Source organism: Sus scrofa, chromosome 14, assembly GCF_054392235.1.
Source record: "Sus scrofa isolate SSC_HxYL_T2T_F1_AM1 chromosome 14, Sscrofa_HxYL_maternal_Yorkshire_Landrace_v2.0, whole genome shotgun sequence".
NCBI classification, from domain to species: domain Eukaryota; kingdom Metazoa; phylum Chordata; class Mammalia; order Artiodactyla; family Suidae; genus Sus; species Sus scrofa.
The window spans coordinates 133,567,188-133,587,600 of NC_139396.1; the positions used below are offsets into that span (position 1 = coordinate 133,567,188).

At 44.2% G+C, this 20,413-nt stretch overlaps 1 protein-coding gene across 4 annotated transcripts in view; it reads left to right on the forward strand.

The window, feature by feature from the left end:
* ABCC2 (ATP binding cassette subfamily C member 2) overlaps positions 1-20,413 on the forward strand; it is an 82,862-nt gene that overhangs the window by 17,871 nt on the left and 44,578 nt on the right. For all 4 annotated transcript variants that reach the window (XR_014826748.1, XR_014826749.1, XM_084995097.1 and 1 more), the window contains 9 exons: positions 6,948-7,073; positions 9,799-9,933; positions 10,119-10,226; positions 10,643-10,698; positions 11,467-11,701; positions 12,474-12,640; positions 13,978-14,155; positions 18,778-19,032; positions 20,319-20,384. Coding sequence is in view for 2 of the 4 variants with exons in the window: in XM_084995097.1 (XP_084851223.1) it covers positions 6,948-7,073; positions 9,799-9,933; positions 10,119-10,226; positions 10,643-10,698; positions 11,467-11,701; positions 12,474-12,640; positions 13,978-14,155; positions 18,778-19,032; positions 20,319-20,384 (1,326 nt within the window). In the remaining 2 variants the exon portion in view is untranslated. The remainder of the gene's footprint in view (positions 1-6,947; positions 7,074-9,798; positions 9,934-10,118; positions 10,227-10,642; positions 10,699-11,466; positions 11,702-12,473; positions 12,641-13,977; positions 14,156-18,777; positions 19,033-20,318; positions 20,385-20,413) is intronic.

The following is a 20,413-nucleotide window of genomic DNA, read 5'->3' on the forward strand; positions in this document are numbered from 1 at the left end:
CGGCAATGCTGGATCCTTAACCCACTGAGCAAGGGCAAGGATCGAACCTGCAACCTCATGGTTCCTAATTGGATTTGTTAACTACTGTGCCACGATGGGAAATTCTTCTTGGATCCTTCTTTAACATCATTTCAGTTGGGTAAGGAAGGATGGGAACCAAACAAGTGCACTAAGCCTGGCATCCTGGACCAAAATGCCTGTCTTTTTCTATGTATATTTTTAAAAGATAATTGAGTTCATTGAATGCAATTTTGTAGATTTAGTTTTTTCACTTAAGATGATATAAAATCATTTCCCAGTGTTATCAAACATTCTTAAACATAATTTTGAAGACTGCAAAATAGCTCATCATGAGTATACCATAACTTTTTAAAATTAGAGTATAGTTGATTTACAGTGTTGTGTCAATGTCTGCTGTACAGTGTAGTGACCCAGCCATACATAAACCATAACTTATTTTAATAAACTCTGGAGACACTGATGCCTCTCAACTGTTAAAAGGAAATAATAAATGGAAACTTCAATTAAGTAGAGGTGGGAGACCAGAAGAGGGAGCTGTGTGTGGTCTGTGATGATAGCAGCGCCCAACAGGGAGAAGAAAGACTCTTCTTTCCTGGCAAAGACTCAGCCAAAGAAAAGCCATGATCTTTCTAGTTCTCCCAAGGTCCTTTCCTCTGCTGGATAGGACTTGAGGGTGGCTCTCTTTGGTTTCAGACCTGAAAATGTAATCCTCTGCCGAATAAATCCATTTTGATGGAGAAATACTTGGCAGTCTCTTTGCTTCAGATCAACACAATAAACCCCTCCACCACTGTTTTGGGTTATTTTATTTTTTTGTCTTTTTGTCTTTTCTAGGGCCACACCTGCGGCATATGGAGGTTCCCAGGCTACGGGTTGAATTAGAGCTGTAGCCACCGGCCTACACCACAGGCACAGCAAGGAGGGATCTGAGCCGTGTCTGCAACCTACACCACAGCTCATGGCAACGCCGGATCCTTACCCCACTGAGCAAGACCAGGAATCAAACCCACAACCTCATGGTTCCTAGTCAGATTCGTTAACCACTGAGCCATGATGGGAACTCCTGTTTTGGGTTATTTTAGGTTTTATAAATTCTTCACTATTAAAAATGAGACTCCCGTTAACATTTCGCACATAAACACTTGCCTGCAATTCAGATAATTTCCTCAGAATAGGAAAATTGTTTCCTCAGAATTATTTCCTAGAAGTGGATTTACTCTATCAAAATAGATAAGCAGAAGTTCCTGTTGTGGCGAAGCAGAAATGAATCCTGCTGTAGTGTAGGTTGCAGATGAGGCTTGGATCTGGCATGGCTGTGGCTGTGGCTGTGGCTGGCAGCAACAGCTCCGATGAGACCCCTAGCCCGGGAATCTCCATATGCCACAGGTGCGGCCCTCAAAAAACAAAAAGACCAAAAAAAAAAAAAAAAAAAAAAAAGATGAGCAGCTTAAGGCTTTTGAAACATAATGGAAAATTTTTATAATTTAGGTTTTTACCAACTCAGTGTCACCAAAAAGTATGTTTAAGTCCATTTCTCTGTACCCTTACCAGCACTAACATATTTTCCTTAATTTTTATGCAAAATGTCATCCTATCGTTTTACTCTGCATTTCTATAAATACTAACACAACTGATTTTTAAAAGTTTAAGAATATTTCTTCATTTGTGAATTGTCTGTTTACACAACTTGCTCATTTTTTTAAATGAGAGTGTATTTACCTTTTACCTTTGGAATAGCTAATTTACAGAGGGTTACAAAATTCAGAAGATACAAAAGGATATACCATACTCTCATCACTCATTCCAGTCTGAGCTGGCAGCCCCTGATACCAGTTCCTTATATACTCGGCCAGAAATAACCTGTGCTTGTACAGACATATATATACTTTTCCACACAAATGTTAGTGTTTTATATACCCTGTTCTGTGTCTTGGAGATCCTTCTCTTTTAGAACATAGAGATCTGATTCTTTCGTTTTAATGACCACTTGAGATGCTGTTATTTGGATATATTACAATTTATGTGTCCTGTAAGATAGAAATTGAGGTGGTTTCTAACCTTCTGCCATTATTAGCCATGCTGCAATAAGCAGCTCTATACCTATGTGTGTATCTATAAGATAAATTCCTAGAAAAAAAATTACTGTGTTGACCGTATGTGGACTCAAAATTTTTATTGAGTGCAAATTGTTCTCTATGCAGGTTTTTCTTAGTCTTAACAATTTATTACTCTCAAAGTTGCTATTTGCTAGAGTTCCCCCTGTGATCGGCTGCGTCTTGGGAGCACTGGGACACATGGATTTGATCCCTGGCCTGGCTTAATGGGTTAAGGATCTGGCATTGCTGCAGCTGTGGCTTAGGTTGCAGCTACAGCTGGGATCTGATCCCTGGCCCGGGGAACTCCATGTGCTTCAGAGGGGCCAAAAAAGAAAAAACAAAAGCAGAAACTTTTCATTTTGCTAATTTTGTTAAGTGAAAAAAAAATGGTATGTCGTTATAATTTGAAATTGTACTCTGGGAGTTCTCTGGTGGCCTAGTGGGTTAAGGCTCCTGAGTTTTTTCATTGCTGTGGTGCAGGTTCGATCCTTGGCCCAGGAGCTTCCGCATACTGTGGGTGTGGCAAAAAAGTAAAAAAGGTGAGGAAAGGAAAAAAAAAACAAAAAAAAAAACGAGTTGCTGTCGTGGCACAGTGGAAATGAACCTGACTAGGAACCATGAGGTTGCCGGTTCAATTCTTGGCCTCCCTCAGTGGGTTAAGGATCCGATGTTGCCGTGAGCTGTGGTGTAGGGCGCAGATGAGGCTCAGATCCTACATTGCTGTGGCTGTGGCGTAGGTCAGCAGCTGTAGCTCCGATTGGACTCCTAGCCTGGGAACCTCCATATGCCACTGGTGCGGCCTTGAAAAGAAATTGCACTCTCTTATTAGGTTAAGTTTCTTTTCACATGTTTAATAGCTATTTGTGTTTCTATTTCTTTTTCTTTAAGGCCGAACCCGAGGCATATGGAAGTTCCCAGACTAGGGATCCAATCGGAGCTTCAGCTACTGGCCTATACCACAGCCTCAGCAACTCAGGATCTGAGCCCCATCTGTAACCTATACCACAGCTCATGGCAATATCGGATCCTTAACCCACTGAGCAGGGTCAGGGATCGAACCTGTGTCCTCATGGATGCTAGTCAGATTCATTACCCCAGAACCACAACAGGAACTCCTATGTTTCTTTTTCTTTAAATTATCAAATTATAGTCTTTTCTCATGTTTTGCCATGGGTTGTTTGTTGCTGTTTTTAATTGCTTTGTACAGAAATTTTGATGGCATAAATTGGTCTTTTTTGATGTGGATTGCTCAGTGTACTACTAATCAATTTGTATGAGCTTAATATATTTAAGCCTGTGGCAAGGTCCCCTCCTTTTCCTTGGCCTGCAGAGTGGTCTGCTGGTTTTTTTTTTTTTTTTTTTTTTTTGTCCTTTTGCTATTTCTCTGGGCCGCTCCCGCGGCATATGGAGGTTCCCAGGCTAGGGGTCTAATCGGAGCTGTAGCCACTGGCCTACGCCAGAGCCACAGCAACGCGGGATCCGAGCCACGTCTGCGACCTACACCACAGCTCATGGCAATGCCGGATCGTTAACCCACTGAGCAAGGGCAGGGACCGAACCCGCAACCTCATGGTTCCTAGTCGGATTCGTTAACCACTGCGCCACGACGGGAACTCCGTGGTCTGCTGGTTTGTCCTTTCTTCACTAGTCATCCTCGTGGGTGGATGCTTTAGCTCCAGCTTGCTCTATTTTATCTCCTAATTTACCTAAAGGCAAACATAACTTACCACTTAAAAATCTACAATTTTCCCCCAAATCCTTAACAGTATCATATGAAGAAAGTGCAATGTACTTGAGAAAAATGCACTCCCCTTATTAACGTGTCCTTGACTCTACACCTTCATGAATAATAAGACTTGGCCTATTAGTTAGAGGTTTGTTCATCTCCCTCCTGGGCTGGTTTTCAAAAAGGGCCCAATATCTCTGCCTGAGCCATCTGGGTGAATGAGGCTTCTGAGAGTGAGTAGGCATAGATGGATGGGAGTAGGAAGGGTGAAGGTAGGAGAGTTGGTACTAAACACTATTCATGGAGTTCCCATCATGGCTCAGGGGTTAACGAATCCGACTAGGAACCATGAGGTTGCGGGTTCGGCCTCTGGCCTTGCTCAGTGGGGTAAGGATCCGGCGTTGCCATGGGCTGTGGTGTAGGTCACAGACATGGCTCGGATCCCTCGTTGCTGTGGCTGTGGCGTAGGCCGGTGGCTACCGCTCCGATTAGACCCTTAGCCTGGGAACCTCCATATGCCACAGGAGCTCTCCTAGAAATGGCAAAAAGCCAAAAAAAAACAAAAAACAAAACACTCTTCATTTTGAGAGATGAGTTTCTACTGGACCTCCTTGGCGGAGATAATTTTCCCTCCCAATGGGTGAGGGGTAGTCCTCTTAGAATAACGTAACATGTATCATGCATTATGAGCTCCTAGGACAAATATTGACAGGCTTGGAGTCCTTTTAGGGTTACATAGTTGCAATCATTAACTTCAAAGTTTATGTGGGGAAACAGCTGGGAGTAATTATTGAAGAAAGGGAATAGTGCCCAATCCCTCCTCTTGGGATGGAGGAGTTCTCCGTTTTAAATCTATTTTATTAGTTATCTATTGCTTCATAACAAGTTAGACCTAAACTCAGCAGCTTAAAAGTAAACACGTTTTATCTCAGTTTCTATGGTTCAGAGATTTGAGTGCAGGTTATCTGAGTTCAGACTCTGTTATGAAGTTGCAGTGAATATACAGGCTGGGACAAAGGTCATCCGAAGGTTTGACTGTGGCTAGGGGATCTGCCTCTAATTGAATCAGTCATATGGCTTTTGGCAGGATGTCTCAATTCCTTACCAAGTGGACCTCTCCACAGAGCTACTTGAGTGTCCTCAGGATGGAGCTGGTAGTTTGCCCTGCAGTGAGTGACCTGAGAGAGAGGAGGAGGAAGCCACATGGTTTTCGATGACCTAGTCTTGGAAATCACATAGTGTCACTTCTGCCATATCCATTCATTATGAGCAAGTCAGAGTTCCATCCATGCACAAGGGAAGGGGAACTAAGCTCTATTTTTTTTTTTTTTTTTGAATGGAGGAGTATGTAAGGGTTTCTGGACTTTTTTTTTTTTTTTTGTCTTTAGAGCCACACCCACCACACATGGAAGTTCCTAGGCGAGGGGTCAAATCAGAGTTACAACTGCCTGCCTACACCACAGCCACAGCAATGCCAGATACAAGCTGTGTCTGTGACCTACACCACGGCTCACAGCAGAGTTGGATCCTTAATCCACTGAGCAAGGCCAGGGATTGAACTGGCATCCTCATGGATACTAGTTGGTTGGACATATTTTAAAACCATCACACTCAACATTCCTTAGCAACACTTAATCATAGCGCACTTTGAACTTTATTCCTTTGCTTGAACTATATGTATCCATTGATTCCACGAATATTTATTGAATGTGTTACCTGAATCACTGCCTACTTTTTTAAACTGAAGGATAGTTGATGTACAATATTATGTGTTAGAGATATATAATACAGTGATTCACAATTTTAAAGGTTATATTCTATAGTTATTATAAAATATTGGCTATATTCCCTTTTTTGTACAATATATTCTTGTAGCTTGCCTAATAATTTGTACCTCTTAACCCCCTATCTCTGTATTGCCCCCTGCCCCTGTCCCTGCCCCTATAACCACTAGTTCTCTGTACCTGTGAGTCGTTGCTTTTTTATTTTTTTAATTTTTAAAATTTTTTCCTTTTTAGGGCTGTACCCATGGCATATAGAGTTTCCCAGCCTAGGGGTCAAATCAGAGCTACAGCTTCTGGCCTACATGACAGCCAGAGCAACACCAGATCCGAGCCACATCTGCAACCTACACCACAGCTCATGGCAATGCTGGATCCTTAACCCACTGAGCAAGTCTAGGGATCAAACTTTCGTCCTCATGGATACTAGTCAGATTTGTTTCTGCTGAGCCACAATGGAAACTCCATGCTTCTTTCCAATAACAAAAAAGAATGTAATATAAATATAATCCTGCTGTATAGCACTGGAAACTATATCTAATCACTTATGATGGGACATGATAGAGGATAATATGAGAAAAAGAATGTATACACGTATGTGTGACTGGGTCACTTTGCTGTACAGTAGAAAATTGACAGAACACTGTACACCAACTATAATGGAAAAATAAAAATTTAAAGAGGAAAAAATAAAATGCACATAATAGTTTGAAAAAAGTAAACTACATATTAAAAAAATAACTAAATTCACTAGTTTGCATTTTTTAGATTCTATGTATAAGTGATATCATACAGTATTTGTCTCTCTTTTTTTTTTTTTTTTTCTTTTTAGGGCTGTGGCATATGGAGGTTCCTAGGCTAGGGGTCGAATTGGAGCTACAGCTGCTGGCCTATACCACAGCCACAGCAACGCGGGATCCAAGCCGAGTCTTCAACCTCCACCTCAGCTCACAGCAACGCTGGATCATTAACCCACTGAGCAAGGCCAGGGATCGAACCCGCAACCTCATGGCTCCTAGTCGGATTCGTTAACCGCTGTGCCACGACGGGAACTCCAGTGTTTGTCTTTATTTGACTTATTTTACTAAGCAAGTGCCCTCCAAGTCTTCCAATGTTACTGCAAATGGCAAAGTTTCATTCTTTTTACAGCTGAGAAATATCAATTGTATATATACACCACACCTCATTAACCATTCCCCTGTTGATGGACACCTAGGTTGCTTCCATATCTTGCACTGCCTACCATTTTTATTCTCCATTACTGGGAACCACTCTGTTCTAAAGAATGACATCCTCCTAACAGTGGTCTTTTTGTCTTCTCAGGTGCTTGTTGGATTTCTTTTTATTCTGGCAGCCATAGAGCTGGTCCTTGCATTCACAGAAGACACCGGACAAGCCACAGTTCCTGCTGTTAGATATACAAATCCAATCCTCTACCTGGCTACATGGGTAAGGCCTGTCATCACTTCTAACCTGTTTATCTTCCCTCTACTCACAGTCATCCAGCTGAAATTCATTCTTGTGTAATGAAATTAAGTCCAATTTCATCTACTTTTTTTTTTTTTTTTTTTGTCTTTTTAGGGCTGCACCCAAGGCAAATGGAGCTTCCCAGGCTAGGGGTTGAATCGGAGCTATAGCTGCTGGCCTACACCACAGCCACAGCAACGTGAGATCTGAGCTGCATCTGTGACCTACACATAGCTCATGGAAATGCCAGATCTTTTACCACTGAGCATGTCCAGAGATGGAACCCGCATCCTCATGGATACTAGTCGGGTTCATTAACCACTGAGCCACAACAGGAGCTCCAAGGTCTGTTCCTTTTGCCCTCAATCTTGCCATCTAAGGATCACAGATAAATCCAAGTTCCTTTCTTCCTTCCTTCCTTTTTTCTTTCTTTTCTTTCTTTTCTTTCCTTCCTTCCTTCCTTCCTTCCTTTTTTTTTGCTGTCCCCTGGCATATGGGATTCCTGGGCCAGGGATCAGATCTGAGTCGCAGTGATGGCCCATGCTGCACCTGTGGCCAAGCTGGATACCCCAACCCACTGTGCTGGGCCTGGGATTGAGAGCCTGCATCCTGGCACTGCAGAGATGCTGCTACCATTGTGCCAGAAATGGAACTCCTGGAGTTTATTGATGTAAAAGAATTTTCTAAATGCTGTAAACGTTATTTTTAAATTGATTGGTGACTCTGATCAATGGATCAGTGAGTCCACAATTGTTTGTATAAATTCGATGATAGAAACTAATGTCTCTCCTAGATTTTTTGGGGGGAGGGAGAGCTGTACAGTGTTTATTTTTTTATTTTTGTCTTTTCTGGGGCTGCACCCGTGGCACATGAAGGTTCCCAGGCTAGGGGTCTAATCGGAGCTGTAGCCTCCGGCCTACGCCAGAGCCACAGCAATGCCAGATCCAAGCCTCCTCTGCGACCTAGACCACAGATTGCCAGATCCTTAACCCACTGAGCGAGGTCAGGGATTGAACCCACAACCTCATGGTTCCCAGTTGGATTCTTTAACCACTGTGTCACGACAGGTAACTCCTGTACAGTGTTTAAAAAGCAGTGTGTGGTGTAGGCCAGCAGTTGTAGCTCTGATTTGGCCCCTAGCCTGGAAACCTGCACATGCCAAGGGTGTGGCCCTAAAACACACACACACACACACACACACACACACACACACACACACACACACACAAAAACCAATTGATTTAGTTACCATCATTTTAAAAGAGGAAGATGCAACATAATTCTGTGGATTTCTAAACTTTCCTGAAAAAATAAGAATGCCTGGCAACCGTAGGCCTACATTCCCAAGGACAAAGGTCAGCTAGGACTGAGTAGCAGTTGCTTCCGTCAGACTAGGCATGTGCTCAATACCATTCTCCATCCCCGCTTCACTCGGGAACATGGTCTGCCTGGTCCCCGTGGGGACTTTGTTACTATTGTTATAAAACAAAGCAAAGGGAGGTCCCCATGTGGCTCAGCGGAAACGAATCTGACTGGCATCCATGAGGATGCAGGTTCGTTCCCTGGCCTCGCTCAGTGGGTTGAGGATCCAGCGTCGCAGTGAACTGTGGTGTAGGTCACAGACATGTCTCGGATCTGGCGTGGCTGTGGCTGTGGTGTAGGCCAGCGGCTACAGCTCTCATGTGACCCCTTGCCTGGGAACATCCAAACAAAAAACAAACAGAAAAAAAGGTCTAGGCAGCATTGTGCTGGAGCCAGCTCACAGAACTGGGTGCCTATCGTCCCAACCTTGGTTTGGTGACATATTGGAGACTGAACTACCAAAATAGGAGTGTTTATACCATGGAAATTCACAAATGCCACAAATATAGCTTTGTTTTCAGAATGCTGGTTTACCAGCACAGCCCCGGGGCTGGGAAAACAATATTTAATTGATATAACTAAGTGAGGTTTATGCAAAATAAAGTTCTTATTTTTGTTAGTTAACTGCTGAGTCTATTATTATTAGAAAGCATCATGTTACAGACAACTTGCACCTTCCCAGTAAAATCTGCCTCCCCCACCTGATGACTGTAGTGCCTGAAATTATTTCCTTGGGGCTTGGAAAGATTTTTCTGGCTCCTCAAAGTTACTCCTTGTTTTTTTTGTTTTTTTTTTTTCTTTGTTTTGTTTTTTTGCTTTTTAAGGCTGCACCCGTGGCATATGGAGGTTCCCAGGCTAGGGGTCAAATCAGAGCTACAGCTGCCAGCCTACACCACAGCCCCAGCAACGTGGGATCCAAGCTGAGTGCTACCTACACCACAGCTCACAGCAACAATGAATCCTTAACCCACTGAGCAAGGCCAGGGATTGAACCCTCAATCTCATGGTTCCTAGTCGGTTTTGTTTCCACTGCACCATGAGGGGAACTCCCCAAAGTTACTCCATTTAGATGCAGGTGGTGACCCTCTGCCTTCTCAGCTAACTCTCCATCCAAGTGCGGTGAGTAGAGAATGGGGTAGGGAAGAGGGTTCCAGAGGAAGCACTGAGGCTCTGAAAGGGAAAGTTGGATGATATCTGGGGGGACGTATACTGTTTGGCACCAGATTAGTTACAACGATCTCCTCCTTCAGCTTCTGTTTCTCCTCTTGTTCTCTGCCATCCTTCTTGCCTCTTGTCCTTGGTTATTGACAGTAGTTTTCAAAGCATGATGTGAATTTCTCTCTAGATCCTGGTTTTGCTGATCCAGCACAGCAGGCGCTGGTGTGTACAGAAGGACTCTTGGTACCTGTCACTATTCTGGATCCTCTCGATACTCTGCAGCACTTTCCAGTTTCAGACTCTGATCCGGATGCTCTTAAAGGTAAGGAAGAAAGGTACAGCTGGGCAGCTTCTAAGCTGAAGCAATGACATAAGGCGAGTTGAGTTCCAGGGTAGGATTGTATTTAGGGGATTCGATAATGCATATTAATCACAAGCATTGATATGTAAGGGCTGTTTTAGACTTGATTTGGATAAGAGGCTCATTTCGCTTTTTTCCCCCCACAGGGTGACAATTCTCATCTGGGCTACTCCTGCGTGTTCTTCATCTGCTATGCACTCCAGATCCTGGTCCTGATCCTTGCTGCATTTTCAGAAAAAAGCGACTCATCAAAAGTGAGACTCTAAATATGTCCACCTCATATATTATTGAATTGGATGGTATCTTGACAAATGTAACTCTGAGATGTCTAAGTCTCATGAAGGTCCCAAAAGCTCAGAATACAGTCATATAGACCATTTTGTGACATAAGGAAATAGGCAGTGATTATGATACAGAAACACTGACTTTTTCATTGATCCACCAAGCTTCAGCATAGACAATTAATTCATACATCTATGCCAAGACGTCTGATTATCATTCTACTGGTGACCTTGAGGTGGCCAAACAAGCGTGTTGACCAGCCCGCTTTCGTATCCTATCTAGTTTCTGGCACAATACCATATTGAGAAAAATCAGTTTCTGATTTTGGAGTCCCATAGAATTCCCATTTCAAATTGATTTACTTTCTGATTTTTTTTGTATCTTTCAGAATCCTTCATCCACAGCTTCATTTCTGAGTAGCATCACCTTTAGCTGGTATGACAGGTAGGAAATGCCTGGAGTGTGGCTTCTCTGTATTCCTGTCACCTCACTCTTCTAAAAGTGATGGAAATCTGAATTTTAAAAGTGCCTCCTGTGGTATCCATTTCTCCTCTGTTTAGAGTCAGAGAATGTTAAAACATACAGATCCATTTACTGCAGTCCCTTCACTGAGCAGATGTAGAAGCTGAGGAGAAGACAGGGGGGAGTTTTTACTCATATTGTCCCTTGGTGACAAAGTCACATCCCTTTTACAACTGTGGTTGGTTGATGATTGTTGATATTAGAAGAAAAGGCTAAATTCAGTTAGAGGCTAGTAAAAATGAAACCGTAATTTACTTTCCATCCCTATTCTCAAATTGGTTGAGGAGCCCTAATCTAGAGAGACAGTCTAGAGGCGGCCTCCAGGTCTGCTTAGTTCCTTAAGGGCGTTGTGGAGGCTCCTCAAGCAGATGCCAGGGGAGCAGAGAGGCAGCCAGTGTTTTAGGAGGAAGGAGCAGGACCAGGGGGAGGTGATGCTTGTTTGGCTCTTAATTCGATAGGACCCCTTCTCCTTCTCTTGTTGTTTGCTCCCACCTTTCATCACCTCCACCTGTTCCCGTCTCTGCTCTCCCCTGCTCCTCTTTCAAGGTCAAAGGGCTAAGAGAGAGGATAGTGGGGCAAGAGAAAAGTACCATTCCTCCCAGAACTGGATGATTTTGAGAGATGATTTTTGGAGGTGGCCTCTGGACCCACCTGTAAGGCCTCTCAGCCTGTGGGGCATTCTTGTTCCAGCGTGGTTCTGAAAGGCTACAAGGAACCTCTGACGCTCGAGGATGTGTGGGATGTTGCTGAGGAGAGTAAAACAAAGAGGCTGGTCAGCAGGTTTGAAGCTCACATGGCAGGAGAGCTGCAGAAAGCCAAGCGGGCCTTCCAGAAACGGCAGCAGAAGAAGTCTCAGCAGAAGTCTGGAGCCAAGCCGCAGGTCTTGGACAAGAACCAGAGTCAAAGCCAAGATGTCCTTGTCCTGGTAACCTTGCTATGAGTGTTCGTTCAAATGCGCTCTATGTCTTCGACAAGGAGACATCAGTGTCGTGGTGATTCTGTCCTTACATTTTGACAGCACTTTATACTTGGCAGTGCATTTTATCTTATTAATAGTATTTGCAATACTAATAATCTGAAATATATATATATGATCATGTCCATGCCTTCCCTCTCAAGGTGCCCCACAAGCCCGCACTCAGAATCTGTTCTTTGTTTTTTGTTTGTCAGTTTTGTCTTTTTGCCTTTTCTTGAGCCACTCCCACGGTATATGGAAGTTCCCAGGCTAGGGGGTCTAATCGGAGCTGTAGCCAGCAGCCTACACCAGAGCCACAGCAACATGGAATCTGAGCTGCGTCTGCGACCCACACCACAGCTCATGGCAACGCCAGATCCTTACCCCACTGAGCAAGGCCAGGGATCGAACCCGCAACCTCACAGTTCCTAGTCGGATTCATTAACCACTGCGCCACAACGGGAACTCCCTGTTCATTGTTTTTACATGGTGTTCTCACCAGCTTTGTTGCCAGTTTGCCTCATTCAAAATAGATCACAAGTATCAGCTCAGAGGCGGGGAGAAGGGAAGAGTAACAGCAGTTGAAAGGGTGGCTGGTGACTGGGCAGTGGAGGCAAGACCCAAACGTGTATGGAGAAGGCAACAGGGCTCAGGGGCTTAACACTCAGGAGCTGTTTGGTGCAAGACAAGTCTTATACCAGGCAGCTCTGCAAGTGCTATTGTTGTTTGGTTTTGTACTCAGGAAGAAACCAAAAAGAAGAAGAAGAAGAAGTCTGAGACCACAGAAGACTTTCCCAAATCATGGTTGGTCAAGGTCCTCTTAAAGACTTTCCCCAGCATCCTCCTGAAATCATTCCTGCTGAAGCTAGTGTATGACATCTCCTCGTTTCTGAACCCTCAGCTGCTGAAGTGAGTGCCCGGGCCCTGGGTTGTCCTTTCAGGGTCCCTCTGCCACTCTCCTTTTTGCCCTTGAATACTTGTATATGTGGCAGGAGCCTATTATTAAGTTCTCGTTTTTAAAAATGCCCATAATTTTCTTCTACATTGGCACTGTATTCATGAAAAGCACAAGGTGTTTTTCTTTTTTTTTTTCCTCAGGGCCACAGGTGTGGCATATGGAGGTTCCCAGGCTAGGGGTCGAATCGGAGATACAGCTGCCAGCCTATGCCACAGCAATGCTAGAGCCGAGCCACATCTGCAACCTACATCACAGCTCACGGCAACAGTGGATCCTTAACCCACTGAACGAGGCCAGGGATCAAACCCACATCCTCATGGATACTAGTTAGGTTCATTTCTGAGCCATAATGGGAACTCCAGAAGGTCTTCTTCAAGCTCTAAAATGATATGTCTGGAGTTCCTGTCATGGCTCAGTGGTTACCGAATATGACTAGGAACCATGAGGTTGTGGGTTCGATCCCTGGCCTTGCTCAATGGGTTAAGGATCCGGTGCTGCCGTGAGCTGTGGTGTAGGTTGCAGACGCGGCTCGGATCCCCCGTTGCTGTGACTGTGGTGTAGGCTGGCAGCTATAGCTCCGATTTGGCTCCTAGCCTGGGAACCTCCATATGCCGCAGGTGCGGCCCTAGAAAATACAAATAAATAAATAAATAAAATGCTATGTCCTTTAGCCTCCTTCTTTTCCACATCCTTCTCATAGGAAGCCAGATGCTTGTTAGGGGTGCTTTCTTCTTAAACAGAACCACTGCTAACTGGGCCATGTCTGAGAGAGGTGGGCTGCGTACCTCAGGGAAGGTTTGTATGGAGAGTGTGTAACCTCATGGCTCCGCAGCAGGCCCTCAGTGGGAGGTTCAGGTTAATCATGGCGAGATGTCACAGTTGGCCAGGATCTAGGGAATAAACTGTCCCCCAGGGGAAAGCCTTCTAATGCACACTGGATACATGTCCTAATTCCTTTTCAGGCTCGCATCACCCAGGAATAAATCAGCTTGTCCCATGCAAGCTCTCTTGCCAGTGGGTAGGGAAAGAGGGGGCCAAAGCCTTGCAGTGGCAGGTCTGCGGAGCGTGCATTATCCTTTCTCAGGGCCACAGGTTGTCAACCCTAAGCTCTTGCTGCTCATCTCCAAAGGCAAGGGCTCTGGCATGGCGGTGGAGCTCAGTCTTCCAAGAGCTGAATGACTCTGGTCACGTTTGTGACTTGCAGGGTAGGGTAGTAGGCTTGGCACAAGGAGGGTGAGGAGCCCTCGGAGGCTTGATGGGCACCACTTACTTGGTTTTGCTCTGGCAGATTGCTGATCTCTTTTGCAAGTGACCGTGGCGTATATGTGTGGACTGGATATCTCTATTCAATCCTCTTCTTCGTCGTGGCTCTCCTCCAGTCGTTCTGCCTTCAGAGTTACTTTAAGCTGTGCTTCTTGCTGGGAATGCAAGTACGGACCAGTGTCATGGCTTCTGTGTATAAGAAGGTAAGTGGGATATGCTGGGCATCACCAAAGGAAATCCCTTTAGCAAACATGAGCATTTATTCCAAGGTTGAGGAAACTTTGGTGGAAAATGGTAAATAACCTCAGTATTGGGATTTTGACTAACCATACAAATGATTTTGGTCTCTGAGATGTTTCTTTGAAAATTAAAATATGAAAAATGTGTACACAGACATAGCGTGTGAGTGGGTAGGTGGGGTTGCTCCAGGGAAAAGCCAGCAAGCTGTTCTCTGCCTAGGCTCTGCCTCAGCCTTGAAGGCTTGCATACAATCCCTCTCTTTCTTCCTCTCACCACAAAATGAGGACACCTCAGTAAAGAATATAAAGTCAGAAAAGAAGCTGGCTGAGGGCAAACTCTTAAAAATCAGCAACATTTTGGAGTTCCCGTTGTGGCGCAGTGGTTAATGAATCCGACTAGGAACCATGAGGTTGCAGGTTCTATCCCTGGCCTTGCTCAGTGGGTTAAGGATCCGGCATTGCCGTGAGCTGTGGTGTAGGTTGCAGACACGTTCGGATCCCGAGTTGCTTTGGCTGTGGCATAGGCCGGTGGCTACAGCTCCGAGTAGACCCCTAGCCTGGGAACCTCCATATGCTGTGGGAAGCGGCCCTAGAAAAGGCGAAAAAGAAAATCAGCAACATCTAAACCAAATACTACAGGAAACTGTACTCCTGAGACCTGGGGCATCCGTCTCGAATCACAGTTTTGCTGTAGACTAGAATGCTTTGAGGACCAGGGCTCCATTTCCCCAATCAACTTTTGCCTAGCAATTTCTTTCCTCATTTTTTTTTAAATTTTATTTTATGGTCATACCCATAGCATATGGAAGTTCCTGGGCCAGGGATTGAATCTGAGCCACAGCTGCAGGAGTGCTGGATCCTTTAACCCACTGCACTGGGCTGGGAATGGAACCAGCAGCTCTGCAGCAACCTGAGCCGCTGCAGTCAGCTTCCTAACCTACTGTGTCACAGCAGGAACTCCACAACCTCTGTTTCTCAATCTTTAGTGGCATCTGACCCCTTCTCTGCCTGACTCTTTCATATTGATTTGTAGATAACTTCACTCTGATTACTAAGGTCTGCAGACTTGGGAGATTTTCCTTAAGATAATTTTGTCCATCTTCCCTCTGAAATGTTGCTTTTAAGCAATTGTATTTTCCTCTGTTCTAGACACCAAGGGGAAGTCTCATTTTTTTCCCCTTAAAAATGAAATTAGAGCCAACTATATCTCAATTTAAAAAAATAAATAGGAAGAAATGAAAATAGAGTAGTGACTACAAGCCTGAGAAGAAAGTTCATCCCCAAGATGAGCCTTTTTATCGTTCAGAACCTCCGTTACCTTTTCTTCCTCTTTTTGGTCCACCACTGGCAACTTCCATCACAGCGATTTCCACATCTCCTGATTTTCTCTTTTGCTTTCCTCTCTTAAAATTCCATGTGTTTTTGTCTTTCCTGAGTAGATGTTGACTCATCAAGAGATCCAGGCAGGTACTCCAAATGTCTGTCTTTTTTTTTTTTTTTGTAATTCTATTTAAAAAAATTTTTTAAAATGATAATTGATATACAATGTTGTTAATTTCTGCTGTACAGTAAAGTGACCTGGTCATGCATATATTTGTGTGTGTGCTTGCGTGCACACGTGCACACACATTCTTTTTCTCACATTATCCTCCATCATGTTCCATCACAAGTGACTGGATATAGTTCCCTGTGCTATACAGCAGGATCTCATTGCTTATTCACTTCAAATGTAATAGTTTGCATCTACTAACCCCAAACTCTCAGTTCATCCCACTCCCTCCCCCTTGGCACCCACAAGTCTGTTGTCCACGTCCATGAGTATGTTTCTTTTCTGTGGATAGGTTCATTTGTGCCATGTGTTAGATTCTAAATATTAGTAACATGGTATTTGATATGACTTATTTCACTTAGTTTGAGTCTCGTTCCATCCATGTTGCTGCAAATGGCATTATTTTGTTCTTTTTATGGCTGAGTAGTATTCCACTGTGTGTGTGTGTGTGTGTGTGTGTGTGTGTGTGTGTGTGTGTGTGTGTGTACACCACACCTTCTAATCCATTCATCTGTTGACGAACATTTAGGTTGTTTCCGTGTCTTGGCTACTGCGAAGAGTGCTACAGTGCACTTAGAGGTTCATGTATCTTTTTCAATGAAAGTTTTGTCCAGGTATATGCCCAGGAGTGGATTGCTGGATCATACAGTAGTTCTGTATTTAGTTTTTTTAGGTATTTCCATACTGTTTTCCATAGTGGTTGTACCAATTTACATTCCCACCAACAGTGAAGGAGGATTCCCTTAATCTGAATGTCTTTAGATCAAAAGTCTAGTCAAATTCTTTGAACTCCCAGATGCCCTCCAAGCTGGAATTTATCTGCTTCAAAATTAATTTTTTTAATTCCCTTATTCCTTCTGGAGATAGTGGATTTCTGCAGGTTTTCAGGATATGAGGTCACTGACCAGGCTTTCTCAGACATTTCTATGACTGTGCATTTTTACAGTGGTGATGAGTTATTCCCACTACTTTGATTCTTAATATATTCCAGGTTTTGCATCTGTTACAAGTCATAGGTATGTGTAAAATAGAGCCCTTAATGAGATCTTCATTCAAATAGACATTACTACTAAAATATAACAAAATTGACTAATTTTGTATGTTTAAATAATGCTTCATTTATGACATGTTATGAAACTTTTTTTTTTTTTTGTCTTTTTTTAGGACCACACCCGTGGCATATGGAGGTTCCCAGGCTAGGGGTCGAATCAGAGTTATAGCCGCTGGCCTACTCCAGAGCCACAGCAACTCAGGATCTGAGTCTGTGACCTACACCACACCTCATGGCAACACCAGAGCCCTAACCTACTGAGCAGGGACAGGTATTGAATCCATATCTTCATGGATACTAGATAGGTTCATTACTGCTGAGCCACAATGGGAACTCCAAACACTTTTATATCTATTATCCATTCGTAGCCCTGTGAAATAGTTGTGATATCCCTGTTGTACAGAGACGTGAGGCTTAAATCATTTCAATGCTCGAAACCACATAGCCAAGACCTATTCCTGGAAAAAGGCTATTGGGACTAAATTGATGAATTTTCTACTTTACTGAGATTTACTGAGAAAAGACAAGTATAGTGATTACCCTAAAGGGAATTAGATGTTCCTTTTTCTTTTTTTTTCTTTTTTTTTTTTCTTTTCCTGCTTTTTAGTACCAAAGGGGAAGCGTAGCAGTGGACTGATTTCTCTAGAATCTTGGTAGCTAACGTTTCAGGAAATTTCTCTCTTTTTACTGGACAACCAAGAATCCTGGTATGTTCCAAAGAAGAGTATGTTGATGGATTAAGACGACAATGGAGCTTCTAGAAGGAGGATGAAGGTGACATCTAGGGCCACTCCTAACCCATATACTGCCTTGTAGGAATGAGAAGAAGGCTTTCCTTCTTCTGGAAAGATACAGCCCACACCAGAGGGGAGCTTGGTGAGCAAAATGCAAGCTGGTTTCACACCCTCACCCTCAAGTTCCTTGTCCAGGAGCATTTTTACAAGGCACTGCTGTAAGTGACTGGCTGTGGGCATCTGCTTTCTGATCTCTCTAGTATGAGAACAGGAGGCCCATGCTACAAGATTCAGGCATCTAGATATTGCCCTCAAATTCCTGATAATAACTAAGTTATTTTTCTTCCAGTGTGTGAGCCTTGTACCTTTCCTTTTTGTTCTAAAATCATTGTCCTTCTTGGAGATGATTGCAAGCCATACCCTCATAGTATGGCTCCAGATAACATGGCCACATTAAAGTCTGCAAGGCCAGAATCAATACCTGCTTCCTCCCTCCTTCTATCCTTCCATCTTTCCGTATTCAATTCCCCAGAGTGCACGTGATGCCTTAGTGAATTGGACAGATGTAGCCCTTGTCCCTACAGAGTTTACTACTGGAATGCTATGCGAATACACAGGAAAAGTATCTGACCCAAACTTGGGAGTCAAGGAAGTCTTCTCAGAAGATGTTCCATCAGGAGTCCCCGTCATGGTGCATCAGAAATGAATCCGACTAGGAGCCATGAGGTTGCGGTTTCGATCCCTGGCCTCACTCAGTGGGTTAAGGGTCTGGTGTTGCCACAAGCTATGGTGTAGGTTGAAGATGTGCCTTGGATCCTGCGTTGCTATGGTTGTGGTAGCTATGGTTGTGCTATGGCAGCTGTAGCTCCAATTAGACCCCTAGCCTGGGAACCTCCATATGCCATGGGTGTGGACCTAAAACAGCAAACACAAACAAATAAATAAATAGCTTTGATGGAACTTAAAAAAAAAAAAAAGCAAACACTAAGGGATAAATAAGAGTTTTCTGAGCAAAAAAAAGTGTATGTGGAGAAGAGGGGTGTTGGGGAAGTTAGGATTAGCTGGAAAGAGTGGTCAAGAATGAGAGAACACTGTAAGATTTAGAAGCAAGAAGATCACCTCCCCTTGGGAAAGTTGTGCCCATAGGGAGCCCGGCCTTGTACTGCCTCCTAACTTCCTTCTGGAATTTCCACACCCCCCCTCAGTATCCTTGACCTTGTCCATTTATTTCAATTCTAATCTTTATTTTTAGGCGCTGACCCTATCCAACCGGGCCAGGAAGCAGTACACCGTTGGAGAAACAGTGACCCTAATGTCTGTGGATGCCCAGAAGCTCATGGACGTGACCAACTTCATCCACCTGCTGTGGTCAAATGTCCTACAGATTGTCTTATCCATCTACTTTCTCTGGGCAGAGCTGGGACCCTCAGTCTTAGCAGGTGTTGGGGTGATGGTGCTTCTAATCCCACTTAATGGGGTACTCGCCACCAAGAATAGGGCTATTCAGGTAAGGAAATGGTTCCGGGGGCTATATATCATCTTCAAAATCTAAAGTCTTTTACTTTCTTCTGGATTGTGGCTGGAGGTGGACAAGGCAAAGCTGGTAGAAGACTTGCCACTGTCCCAAAGGAACTTGGCTTTATCATCCCTTTTCATCTTCTGACCACTCCATGTCTCGTATACTCTGTCTTCATTCATGTTCTTGACTGGAGAGAGAAGAGCCACCCAGGGACCTTGCATGTAACTCTTGGACCCTGCTTCTCTGGGCTGTTCTTAGAACAGTGTTTATTGGCCCTATTTGTCCATCATAGTAATACAAACCAGCCACACAGAGCAGTCACAGGAGCGACCCAAATTTGAAGCCTAAATCCTGGCATTCAACCTCCTACCATTAGGTAGCAGAGTTCTATGTGGACAGTCCTTAGCTCTGCCAGAAATCAGATTGGAAGGGTGGACTCAACAGTGTGTATGATTTAGTCATTCACTTGTTTTGCATTCTTTTAGTTACACATTTTTTTTTTTTTTTTGTCTTTTTAGGTCCACACCCTCAGCATATGGATGTTCCAAGGCTAGGGGTCAAATCGGAGCTGTAGCTGCTGCCCTACACCACAGCCACAGCAACACCAGATCCGAGCCATGTCTGTGACCTACACCACAGCTCACAGCAACGCTGGACTCTCAACCCACTGAACGAGGCCAGGGATCGAACCTGCATCCTCATGGTTGCTTGTCAGATTTGTTTCCTCTGAGCCATGATGGGAACTCCTAGTTACAGATATTTTAAAAATATTATGGCACATCCCATTTGGGGTGAACTCAGCTATAAATTAGACAAGGCTCTTGCTCTTGTGGAACTTAAGTTCAACGTGGGGTGGAGATTCAGGCCACAAACAAGCAAAAGCAAAGGAGGAAACCTCTTGGTTCCTGGTTGGATTCGTTTCTGCTGTACAAGAGGAACTCCAGGGGTGGTTGTATTAGATTATGGGCTCAGGAAAGGCCACTCTAAGGAGGAGACTTTAAGCTGAGCTCTGGACAACACAAACCTGAGTGCGAAGGAGGAAGCCTTGGGACAAAACAACCTGGGAGGAGGGCACGATCCAGCCCAGGCTGCTCAGGCTCAGAAAGAAGGTGGGGGTGGCAGGAGTGGAGAGGAGAGTGGGAGAGACACAGTCCATCACTGGGCACCTCCAGTGACAATCTACCAAGTGACAGCCACAAGTGCCGCCAAGGCTTAGCATCTGGAGCAAATCTGGGCCCTCTCACATGGGCGTGTGTTCTGCTTTTTCCTGGCAGGTGAAAAATATGAAGAATAAAGACAAACGTTTAAAGATCATGAATGAGATTCTCAGTGGGATCAAGGTAAGCATCGTGGTGGCTCTCAGTGCAAT